The 12606-nt window shown below is 35.9% G+C and overlaps 1 protein-coding gene across 5 annotated transcripts in view; it reads right to left on the reverse strand.

Moving 5' to 3' along the window:
* Positions 1–12606, reverse strand: part of NUP98 (nucleoporin 98 and 96 precursor) — a 108676-nt gene that overhangs the window by 66695 nt on the left and 29375 nt on the right. For 2 of the 5 annotated variants that reach the window (XM_049889982.1, XM_049889979.1), the window contains exons 9-11: positions 7881–8018; positions 5924–6011; positions 1075–1167 (exon numbers count right to left, since the gene is read on the reverse strand). In XM_049889982.1, coding sequence (XP_049745939.1) covers positions 1075–1167; positions 5924–6011; positions 7881–8018 — 319 coding nt within the window. Of the gene's footprint in view, positions 1–1074; positions 1168–5872; positions 6012–7880; positions 8019–12606 lie in introns of all 5 variants that reach the window. The other 3 variants (XM_049889981.1, XM_049889978.1, XM_049889980.1) reach the window with 2 other exon arrangements.

The raw sequence follows: 12606 nt of genomic DNA on the forward strand, positions 1-12606 counted from the left end.
CTCTCAGCCTTTGGTTTAAAAAATACTCATATAGAGTGTGGCTTCCATTTAAGAATACAGCAAAAAACCTATATATAAAATACACATTTTTTTACAAACATACATATACATATATTTATATTTTGAAGAATAAGTAGAAAGGGATCTGACAAGATACATGCCAAACTTTCAACAGCTATTATTTCACAGCTCAAAGACTGACATTTCATGATACTTTTATATTGTTGGACATTTTTTTATAAGCACTTATACCTTTTATTTTTAAAAGGAAACAAGCAATGAAAAGAAAGATTTCCCAGAGTACAAAATGAGGTTTAATAAAGGAGATGACAGATAAATGATCAGATCTTAGAAGCAAAGACAAGCGATAACTGGACAATGGAAGCAGGAACCATAAAAATATATGGTCATACGAAATGGGAAGGCAGGCAAAACTGTACACTTAAAGAGCCGTGTTGAACTGTACATACGGAAGCGCTTATGCATTTTATGACCAACAGTACCCTCCAACTATTTAAAGCAGAAGGGCCAATGCTTTCAAAGGCACTGAAAAATAACTACTGGATGATAGTTGGAAGAGGGACAAAGATGACATTTCAGGTCGGTATCACGGTGGAAAGAACTGAAAGGTATGCACAGACGTTGCAAAACATCAGGGTATGTGTTAAATACTTCAGCGTGTGCTCTTATTGCTCTGCTTTACCATTAGGGTAATAAAACTTACTGATAAACAAAGTCTCAAATCCCTATTACAAAGGTAACACAGGAGAACAGAAGTTAACAATGCCATCATATTAACAAGTAAAAAAAAATAGCTACTGGAAATTCCATATAAACCAGCACTCTGAGAGGACAAAGACTTTGTAGAAAAAGAAACATGTAGCCTCTAAGATAAATGTGCAATGTTTTAAGACTTGGTAAAGTATAAATACTGGGATTTTTACAAATCCATCTGTGAAAATGGAAATCTGGGTCTCTTATTTCCAGGCATACAACCAAATAGACCTCTTAAGTTCCAGCAATTAGAAAGCCAAGACGTAACCCTTCCTAATTCTTGCCGCAGCAGTTCCTTACCTGTTCCAAATCCTGCTCCAAGTCCAGTTCCCAGAGTCCCAGTTGCTGGTTTATTTCCAAAAATGCTATTTCCACTGCTATTTGTGCCAAAACCTAGGAGGACAGAAGAATGGGTGGATTGTACTTTTAACATAACTCCCAACTTCCTCTACAAGGGAGTTTAAAACAAAGCAGTCTGACCCTAAGCCTTGTATCCCTTCATTTACTAATATTTAGGATTTCTAAATGGTAGGGTAATTTAACTTTTGACTCCTGCAAACTGACCCCAGATATCTGCATATTTGCTTAATTAATTTGAGCCTTGAAATATCATTTTGATAAAGGATAATATCCAATATTACAGCAAAGTGATTGTGCTTGAGTTTGGGAAACATTCCTTTTGTAAGGCAGAAAGCCTCCAATTCATGTTTCATACTTAATTATTAATTACAAAAACCAAAAACCTCATTTGCTCAAACTACAAATTATGACAGTCAACAAACAAAGGCACTTTACAAAGCCTAACTAAAGGTTCTTACTAAGAGAAAACCAACTATAAAATTTAATCTCTATAGCTGCTATTATTTTGAACTGGTAAACCTGTCATGGATAGTAATGTGTGGCTGATCATAGGAGGTGCTTTAATGGTATCATAGCCAACTAACTCACAGGTAAACTCAAGAAATTAGCTGGTATTAAAAAGACAAGATATCACCAAAGAAGACATCTGGATGGCTAACAGACACATGAGGAAATGCTCGTGATCACTAACCATTAAGAAATGCAAATCAAAACTACAATGAGATACCATCTCAACCTGACATTACTGGCATCAATCAGAAAAACAGAAAATAACAAATGCTGGAGAGGTTGCGGAGAGATTGGAAGTCTTGTACACTACTGGTGGAAAGGTAAAATGGTACAACCACTATGGAAAACGATATGGGGCCTCCTTAAAAATTGAAAAATAGAAATACCACACAACCCAGCAATCCCACTCCTAGGAATATATCCTAGAGAAATAAGAGCCACCACATAAAGAGGCATATGAACACCCATATTCACTGGAGCATTATTCACAACAGCGAAAAGATGGAAACAACCTAAGTGCCCATCAACAGATGAATGAATAAACAAACTATAGTACATATACACATTGGAATACTACACAATGATAAATCTGCAAAAAATCTCACAACATGGATGAACCTGGAGGACATTACGCTGAGTAAAATGAGTCAAATCACAAAAGGACAAATATTATATGAGACCATTATTACAAAAACTTAAAAAGTTTACACACAGAAAAATAACAATCTTTGACGGTTACCAGGGAAGAGGGGAGTGGGGAGAAGAAATCACTAACTAGATAGTAGACAAGTTTCTTTGGTGACGGGAAAGACAATACACAAATAGGGGGAAGTCAAGCACAACTTGACCAAAGTGAAATCACAGAAGCTTCCTAGACACATCCAAACACCTGGAGGGACCAAGTTACTGGGGCTAAGGGCTGGGGACCATGGTCTTGGGGGACATCTAGGTCAAATGGTGTAACACAGTTCATAAAGAAAATGTTCTACATTCTACTTCGGTGAGAAGCATCTGGGGTCTTAAAAGCTTGCAAGTGGGCATATAAGATACATCTATTGGTCCCATCCCGTCTGGAGCAGAGGAGAATGAAGAAAACCAAAGACACAAGGAAAATATTAGTCCAAAGGACTAATGGACCAAATGAACCACAACCTCCACCAACCTGATCCCAGAAGAACTAGATGGTGCCTGGCTATTCAATAGAGGGTCCCAGACAGAGCAGGAGAAAAATGTAGAACAAAATTCAAATTCACAAAAAAGACCAGACTTACTGGTCTGACAGAGGCTGGATGAACCCCTGAGACTATGGTGCCTGGACACCCTGCTAATTCAGTACTGAAGCCACTCCCAAAGTCCACCTTTCAGCCAAAGATTAGATAGGCCTATAAAACAAACAACAACACACACAAGGAACGTGGTTCTTCGAGCAATCAAGTAGACAAGACCAAATGGGCAACACCTGTCCAAAAGAAAAGACTAGAAGGCAGGAAGGGACAGGAAAACTGAATGGACACGGGAAACCCAGGGAAAGGAGAAGAATGCTGATACATTGCAGGGATTTCATGCAATGTCACAAAACAATTTGTGTATAAATTTTTGAATGAGAAACTAATTCATGCTATAAATTTTCACCTAAAACACACTAAAATTAAAAGAGAAGATACTAACCTGTAAATAACTTATTTCAAGTTCAACTGTTTCTTCCATTACCAGAGACAATGAAGAGTTGAGCAAATTATCTCCGTCATCATGATGCATGATTTAGAGATAATCCTATGATTTCCCTTTAAAATTCACAGGTCCCCCTCTAAAAATATCTAGATCACATTATTGCTATTATTCTCTTTTGTTCAGATATACACACAAACTGCACTCCTTCTGAAACTAAATAACAAATTACTCCTCTCAGGATAAGAGGGGGGGAAAAATCAATTACTGGCCAGAAAACCATGTTTGGCAAACATTTGATATCATTTTTAAAAGTACCATGGAGAGAAATAAATCCAAAAGATAGCAAAGAGAATATCTTAGACTGTAAGACAGCATCACCAACCAAGAATATCATACTTTATTATGCTCAGTATTTGGATTATCTCTATAAAAAAGATCAAGAGAAAAAGTTAGAAGTAAAGGAATATGAATAGTTTTAAAAGAAACATATTTCTAATGTCACTGTAAATCCAAGCAGGTAATCTGACATAATCTCAATACATTTGATTCATGCATTCATTAAATCTTTTCTTGAATTATGCTAATAGCTATGCCACAAAAATGGAGTGCTGCCTACTCAAGCACAATCAATTGTCTATAAACGAAGTGTACTTGGAAACATTCTATCTCTTTTTGAGTTAATTTAACCAGAAAGGATCTTCAAACCCCAGACGCAGCAGAAAAAGAGATACTTGTGAACTACCTCAAACCCACAAGAGGGAAGTAAGTCCCAACTTACACTGTTTATACCACACATTCCCTCCGATTCTCACTTAAAAAAGTTTACCAACTCTGTTATTTCAAAACAATTTTACAAATTAAAAATTAAGAACAATTAAAATTCAGTACGCAAGCTAGTGAGGCATGTCAGATAAAGATGAGGACTTTCAATTTCAAACTACTGAGCATGAGTCTATACAACAACAACAACCTCCAAGTAAATCAGAAATCTACAACCACGGAATAACATCAAATGTAGTTTAAAAGTACAGTGTAGTTTATCAAGTATATCCTATACAAGCACCCTGTCAGATGAAAATAACATTTAATTCCGGAAATGAAATAAACTGTGCAACAAAAAAGCTTTTGCTAAACCCACATACTCTCAAAGTTGCGAAAATTGGTTCTCAGGGGGCTAAAAAATCATAGGTATTATAATGGTTTGTGATTGCCCAAAAAGCCATAGTACATAAAGAGATACACTGTATATCGAAGGTACTAAATTTCACGGGGAGAAAGAATGATTAGGGAAAAAAGGTCTCCTTGGGGAAGGAGGAGTAATGACGAAAAAAGGTTGAGAAATACTGACTTAATCCTTATGTATCATTCCCATCCTAATTTTATTGCCAAGAAACACAAATACACAAACTAGATACCTTACCCATGCTAACCAAGTCCACTGCCTCAAAGCTGTTCTTTCAAGTAGGATACAACCAAAAAGAATTAAAAGTATAACTATAATCATATTGAGAGTGAGCAAGCAACAGGACTAAAAGAAATTGTAAAAATCAAATCAAATACATAAATTTGGGAATTGGTACCTGACAAAGACCTATTTCCTGCCTTCATGTACTTCTGCGAAAACATATAATCTTCAAATGGGTGTTTAATATGTTCTCTTTCTCCAGTACGTTACAAGAGCCTTTAAAAACTGCCTGAAGAACTACGTAACTGCTGGACTATACCATATGGCCATATCTTTGTGCTCATCTCCCAAAGAGAATCAATCAGTGCCTAGTAATGCATCTGGCCATGAGATCTTCAACAAATATTTGCACCACTATTTTCCTTGGAAATAAAATGAACTTTCCATCTCATTTAACACCAATCATGTTAAATTCATTTGAAAACCTAATTAGTTAGTGACAGAAGACACTGAAAATAATATTTCCATTATACTGGTTCGATCTCCAAATAGTAGTTTACGGTTTTTTTTTCCTCTTTCTTTTTTTAACTTGTTATTCAATCTTATTTGTATTTTTTTTTTTACAGTGAACATGTACTGCTATATAGTCAGAGAATAAAATTTTTGAAACTACCAGAAAACTGTTGTATAATCTCCAAAATCTGAAAGGTTTCAACTTTCAGTAGGAATCATCAAATCACCTCCTGTGCACTATTTCTACATTTGAAAACTGGCCTAACAGAATGTGTTATAGTAACCAAATGTCTCATTTATGCTTTCTCAGTTATTAGTCAAGTAATCCAAAGAAAATGATGCTTCTTTATATCGAGAAAAATCTACCTTAATTAGAGAATGAACTTTCTTCCAGGTACCCTGCAAGTACACTTAAGTAGAAAGACAAGAGAATCTGTACGAGGAAAGGAAATTTACCGTATATTTTTTCTAATTTTCCCAACCCATGTCCATGATTTTAAACTTTTCCCTCTGGTACCTCATATCAAGCCACGGCTTACCTGAGAATTTTTAAATATTCCCAATCATATGAATCAGGAGAATGATGTGTGGTATAGTCAGTGTAACTTTAAGAGAGTCAAACCTGCTTTTTATATGTACCAAAATTAGAAGTGTTTGTATTGGTTCCTAAAGTCAGGGTTGGTTTGTTACCAAAGAGCCCGCCACTGGTTGTACCAAATGAAGGAGCACTGGTTGTGCTGGTTCCAAATGTAGTAAGCTTGTTATTGCCAAACAGGGTCTAAAAAGAACAGAATACAGAAAATTTTTAAATAATATAAAGATATATACACAACAGCAGGAGAAAAATGTGCAGCAGCACCCAAATTTATGTAAAAAGACCAGACTTAATGGTCTAACAGAGACTGGAGGAACCCCCAACGAAGCCACGGCACCCGGATGCTCCGTTAACCCAGAACTAAAATATTCCCGAAGCCCACTCTTCAGACAAAGATTAGACTGGACTATAAAACATAAGATGATACTCGTTGAGTGTGCTTCTTAGTTCAAGCAGATACACGAGACCAAATGGGTGGCTTCTGTCCGGAGGCAAAATGAGAAGGCAGGAAGGGAGACAGGAGCCAGTTGGAGGACACGGGAAACCGGGATGGAAACGGGGAGTGTGCTGTCACATTACAGGGATTGCAACTAGTGTCACATAACAATACGTGTATAAATTGTATGAGAAATTAACATGAGCTGTAAACTTTCATTTAAAGCACAATAAAAAAAAAAAGATATACCCACAAAGTAAATAGACATTATGTCAGGTATAGTGGATTGGGTGGGGAAGTGGGTTGAGAGAGAGATGTCATAACATTTATGAGAAACATGGAAGAATGATAAATAAAAACTATCAGAAAAACAAACCAAAGTAATCTGAGCAGGGTTAACTTTATAAACACAGAATGTCCAAGCCTAAAAACCTCTGGCAAACACAGGATTTTCGTAAGGTCAAGGAAAAAAAATAACCAGGCAACCAAACATTTTTTACCTTGTAACAGAAATGTATCAAGAATTTAATTTGCCAGTAGGAACAGTTGCAATAAAAAATTTAAACATACTGCAACACAGATGACCTTGAAAACATGCTAAGTAAAATAAGCCAGTTATAAAAGACCATATTGTATCATCCCATTTAAATGAAATGTCCAGAATAGGCAAATCCATAGAAACAGAAGTAGATTAGAGGTTGACTAGGCCTGGGGGCCTGGGGAGAAGGGAAAGTGACTGTTAATAAGCAGGGAGTTCTTTTTTGGGTTAATGAAAATACTCTAAAATTGATTGTGGTATGATACTTGCACAACTCTGTGAATATATTAAAAATCATTGAATACACCTTATTGAATTGCATAGAGCTTTCTGAAGCATTATATACGTGTCTCAATTTCTCACCAAACTAAATTCAGAAATATCAGATTTAAATCTTCATGAAAATGGGACCATATGTTTTAGGGATTTTATTTCTTTTAACTATCAACAATAGCAAGTTCAAAGCTTCTTATAAACGGATTTGCAATAGACTGTTTCAGACTGATTCTCATATAACCAGTTTTATTTTTTTTCAAGTAGTAATACAGAATTCACTAGTTTCTAGGTCAAGTGCATTCCTAAACAGTAACTTTTTACTTAAATTTTTACTTAAACTGTAAATAATTCAGTTCAGCCTCCAACAACATGAGAACCCCAATTTCAGCAATTTGATCAATACCAAAAACATTTTTGTAACTCCCAAATACCATACCAATTTATCACCCAAAACAAAGGGCGGTACTAGGAGTTAAAAATTACCTGGTTTTAGGAGAGTGAATGCATCTCAATTTAGACTGAATAATTTAAACTCAACCCACTGCAGTGATACTTTGCTATCAGAAGTAAACTGCCACAAACATTAAGACAAAGAAGTTTTTAAAAGAAATTTACTAATAGAAAACAAACCTACTGAAATTATCTAGTTTTATTTTACATCAAATAGCTTTTAGTTGCTCTCAATATCAAATCATACAGCACATCCAATTAATATATTTGAAAGACAGTCAAATCTTTACTTAGTAAGCTCTTTAACAGACTTATACATGTCTTCAAATTACAGTTAACTGTAACAACCTACCGAACCAACAGCACCAAATCCAGTATTGGTGTTCCCAAAGAGGCCTGTGCCCGTTCCAAATGCTGTCCCAGTGCTGGTGTTTGTCGCTGTCCCAAAAAGACCTCCAGGCTGTGAGGCTTGGGTTACTCCAAATAAGCCCTGCAAAATGTTAATAATCTAGATTAAAAGATATCTACAGCAGTTTTTTAGAGTCCCCCCCCACCCACCAAAAAAACCTAGTTGCCATCAAGTTGATTCCAAATCATGGAGAGTACCAGATTAATAATAATGGTTACCATTTTTTAAAATAAGTTTATTATGTGATAAATACTATGTTACTTTATAAAGAGCATCTCTTTTCCTCACAACAATCCTGAAAAGCTGGGATAATCCCCATTTCCCAAATGAAAATAAAGCTTAGAGAGGTTGAAAGCTTGCCTAAAATATCACAGCTCCTGAGTGGAAGGACCACCAGTTCATAACCACATCTAAGACCTTGTTGTTTCCAAGATGACAAGCTCTAAGATCCTGCTGAGCAGGTAATAAAACTCCACAGCAAGAGTAACTCTTGTGCTGGGGAACAGGCTCAAGAATGTGGTGCTTTAAGAGATGTCAGGGTTGCAACACTGAAAACAAAATGGTATGATAGGGTGCCTCACTTTCAAAAAGTTGGGCCAATCGGCTAACTGTTCTTTAAATGGATTTTAAATCAAATAACTGAAAATAATCAAATTAATCTGAACAGAGACTTCTTAAAAAGTCTTCTGAAATGAGAACACTACATGCTTTTCAGATGATGGACATTTGCTCTATCCAATGTTTTTACTTGATATTTTACTTGAGCATCAGTTAATGAGAGAGAAATATTGTGCTAACAGACTATTGCTGAATTGAAAATTCACTGTACTATTTTTTAAAATAGCTTTATTGACATATAATTTACATATCATAAAATTTATCAATTTGAAGTATACTATTCAGTGATTTCTTCAGTACGCTCATTAAGTTGTACAACCATCACCACTAAGTTTAAAACATTTCATCACCCCCCAAAAAATCCTGTTTCCATTATCACTCACTCCCCATCCCTCACCCTAATCAACCACTAGTCTACTTTCTGTTTCTACGGATTTGTCTATTCTGGAAATTTCTTATAAATGGAATCATACAAAATGTGGTCATTTATGACTTGTCTTTTCTCAATCGGCGTACTGATCGTGTTGGAGCAAGTATCAATGCTCCTTTCCTTTTTATTGCCAATACTTCATAATGTGAATATACCACATTTTGTTTGCACATTCACTAGTTAATGGACATTTAGTCTGTTTCCACTTTTTGGCTATTATGAATATTGCTGTTGTGAATACTCGCACACAAATTTTTCTGTTCTCATTTCTCCTGGGTACATAACACAGAAGTGGAAATGCTGGCTCAACTGGAAATTCTATGTTTAACATTTTGAGGAACTGCCGAATTGTTTTCCACAGCTGCTGCACCACTTTACATTCCCACCGGCAATGTGTGAGGGTTCCAATTTCACCACAGCTTTACTAACACTTGTTATTGTCTGTCTTTTTAATACAGCCATTCTAGTGGGTATGAAGTGGTATACCACTGTGGTTTTGATTTGCATTTTCTTAATGAGTAATGATGTTAAGCATCTTTGCATGTGCTTACTGGCCACTGGTATATCTTTGGAGAAATATCTAATCACGCCTTTACCCATTTTTTAATTGGGCTATTTGCCTTCTTACTTTTGAGTTATAAGAGTTCTTTATATATTCTGCCTACAAGTCCTTTATCAGATATATGATTTGCAAATATTTGTCCCAATCTGTGGACTTTTTTTTTTCCCTTCATTTTTTCATGGTATCTTTTAAAGAATGGAAGTTTTTAATTTTGATTAAGTCCAATTTATATATTTTTTCTTTTGTTGCTTGTGCTCTTGGTGTTATACCTAAGAAACTATTTCCTAACTCAAAGTTATAAAGATTTACTCCTGGTTTCTTCTAAGAGTTTTATAGCTTTATTCCTCACATTTAGGCCTTTGATCCATTTTGAGTTAATTTCTTTATATGGTGTAAGGAAAGGGACCAACTTCATTCTTTTGTATGTAGATATCCATTTGTTGAAAAGACTATTCTTTCCCCATTGAACTGTGTTAGCATCCTGATTAAAAAACCAACTGTCTGTAAATGTGAAGGGTTTATTTCTCGACTTTCAATTCTATTCCACTGATCTATATGTTTATCCTTATGCCAGTACCACACTGGCTTGATTATTATTGCTTTGTATTAAGTTTTAAAATTGTGAAGTGTGAGTTCCAAACTTTGTTCTTTTTTGAGATTATTTTAGCTATTCTGGGTTCCCTTCTGTTCTTAGTTTTCTAAGTGTTTTTTTTACCATGAAAGGATATTAGCTTTGTCAAATGCTTTTTCTGCATCTATTGAGATGACCAGGTAGGTTTTGTCCATTATTCTACTACTACGGCGTATTACAATGATTAATTTTCATATGTTGAACCAGTCTATCATTCCTGGGATAAACTCCATTTGACCATGGTGTATGTTTTTTAAATGTAGCTATATTTGGTTTGCTGATATTTTCTTGAGGATTTTTTGGGTTCTAGTTGTATTTGCTTTATAATTGAGCAAAGCATCTCTAATTTAAAGATCAAGTAAATCCCAAGACTTCTAATTAATAAATCACACCTCCTATCAACCTTTAATTTTATGCTTCCTTAAAGGGGTCCCTAGAAATAGGTAATGACTGCAAGGACTGTCCTTCACTTTCTACACAGAAGTAGCAGTTATCCAATATGGCTTTGAGTTTTAGGTCAACCTTTTTTTTTTTTTTTTTAAACTAGACTTTGCCTGCTTCCATTTACAGGAACAACCTGAATAAACACTCTGAAATACTGCCACTCATTGATAAATATTCTTCCTCTATCTTTTAGAACAGCTGTAGTCAATGACTCAAGGTATAGCTTCAGGATGGCCAATTCTAGCCCACTAAGCCAGCTGTTACTTACTGATGAACGAATATGCCCAGGAAGGATAAGTGACATGCTCAGTGCCCTCTCAGTAAAGAACAGAAGGTGGACTAAAATTCAGTTCTTAGTTATTTCAAGAATTTTGTTCTATTCACTATATTACATACCCTCGACACTTATGGACTACCAAAACCAAAAAAACAAAACCCACTGCTGTCAAGTCAGTTCTGACTCATAGAGATCCTATAGGGCAGAGCAGAGTTGCCCCACAGTTTCCAAGGAGCACCTGGTGGATTTGAACTGCTGATCTCTTGGTTAGTAGCCGTAGCACTTAACCACTATGCCTGTATTCCCTTGTTCTGTTCAAATGACTGCCTTTTGGTATGAGTACAGGTTCCTCATGAGCACAAGGAAGTGTTCTGCAATTCCCATTCTTTGCAATGTTATCCATAATTTTTTATGATCCACACAGTCGAATGCCTTTGCATAGTCAATAAAACACAGGTAAACATCTTTCTGGTATTCTCTGCGTTCAGCTGTAATTCATCTGACATCAGCATGATATCCCTCATTCCATGTCCTCTTTTGAATTCAGCTTGAATTTCTGGCAGCTCCCTGTCAATGTACTACTGTAACTGCTTTTAAATGCTCTTCAGCAAAATTTTACTTGTGTGTAATATTAATGATATTGTTCAATTATTTGCACATTCTGTTGGATCACCTTTCTTCGGAATGGGTACAAATATGGATCTCTTCCAATCCGTTGCCTAGATAGTTGTCTTCCAAATTTCTTGGCATAGACGAGTGAGCGATTCCAGCACTGCATCCATTTGTTGAAACATCTCAATTGGTATTCTGTCAATTCCTGGAGCCTTATTTTTCACCAATGCCTTCAGAGCAGCTTGGACTTCTTTCAGTACCATTGGTTCCTGCACATAAGGTACCTCCTGAAATGGCTGAATGTCAACTAGCTCTTTTTGATATAGTGACTCTGTTTTCCTTCTATCTTCTCTTGATGCTTCCTGAGTCGTTTAATATCTTCCCCATAGAATCCTTCAATATTGCAACTCAAGGCTTGAATTTTTTCTTCAGTTCTTTCAGCTTAAGAAATGCTGAGCATATTCTTCCCTTCTGACTTTCTATCACCAGGTCTCTGCACATCTCATTCTAATAATTTATTTTGTCTTCTCAACCCACCCTTGAAATCTTTCGTTCACCTCTTTTACTTCTTCATTTCTTCCTTTCACTTTAGCTACTCTACATTCAAGAGCAACTTCCAGAGTCTCTTCTGACATCCATTTTGGTCTTTTCTTTCTTTCTTGTCTTTTTAATGACCTCTTCCTTTCTTTACATTTGATGTCTTTGATGTCATTCCACAACTCATCTGGCCTTCTTAGGGTCATTAGTGTTCAAAGCATCAAATCTACTCTCAAGATGGTCTCTAAATTCAGGTGTGATATACTTAAGGTCATACTTTGGCTCTCATGGACTCGTTCTACTTTTCTTCAATTTCAACTTGAACTTCCATATAAGCACTTGATGGTCTGTTTCAGCATCGGTCCCTGGCCTTGTTCTGACTCATGATATTAAGCTTTTCCATTACCTCTTTCCACAGATGTAGTCGACTTGATTCTTGTGTATTCCATTTGGTGAGGTCCATGGATATAGTCACCATATATGTTGGTGAAAAAAGGTATTTGCAATGAAAAAGTCGTTGGTCTTGCAAAATTCTATCATGCAATCTCCGGCATCATT

This window comes from Elephas maximus, chromosome 7, assembly GCF_024166365.1.
Source record: "Elephas maximus indicus isolate mEleMax1 chromosome 7, mEleMax1 primary haplotype, whole genome shotgun sequence".
NCBI lineage: Eukaryota > Metazoa > Chordata > Mammalia > Proboscidea > Elephantidae > Elephas > Elephas maximus.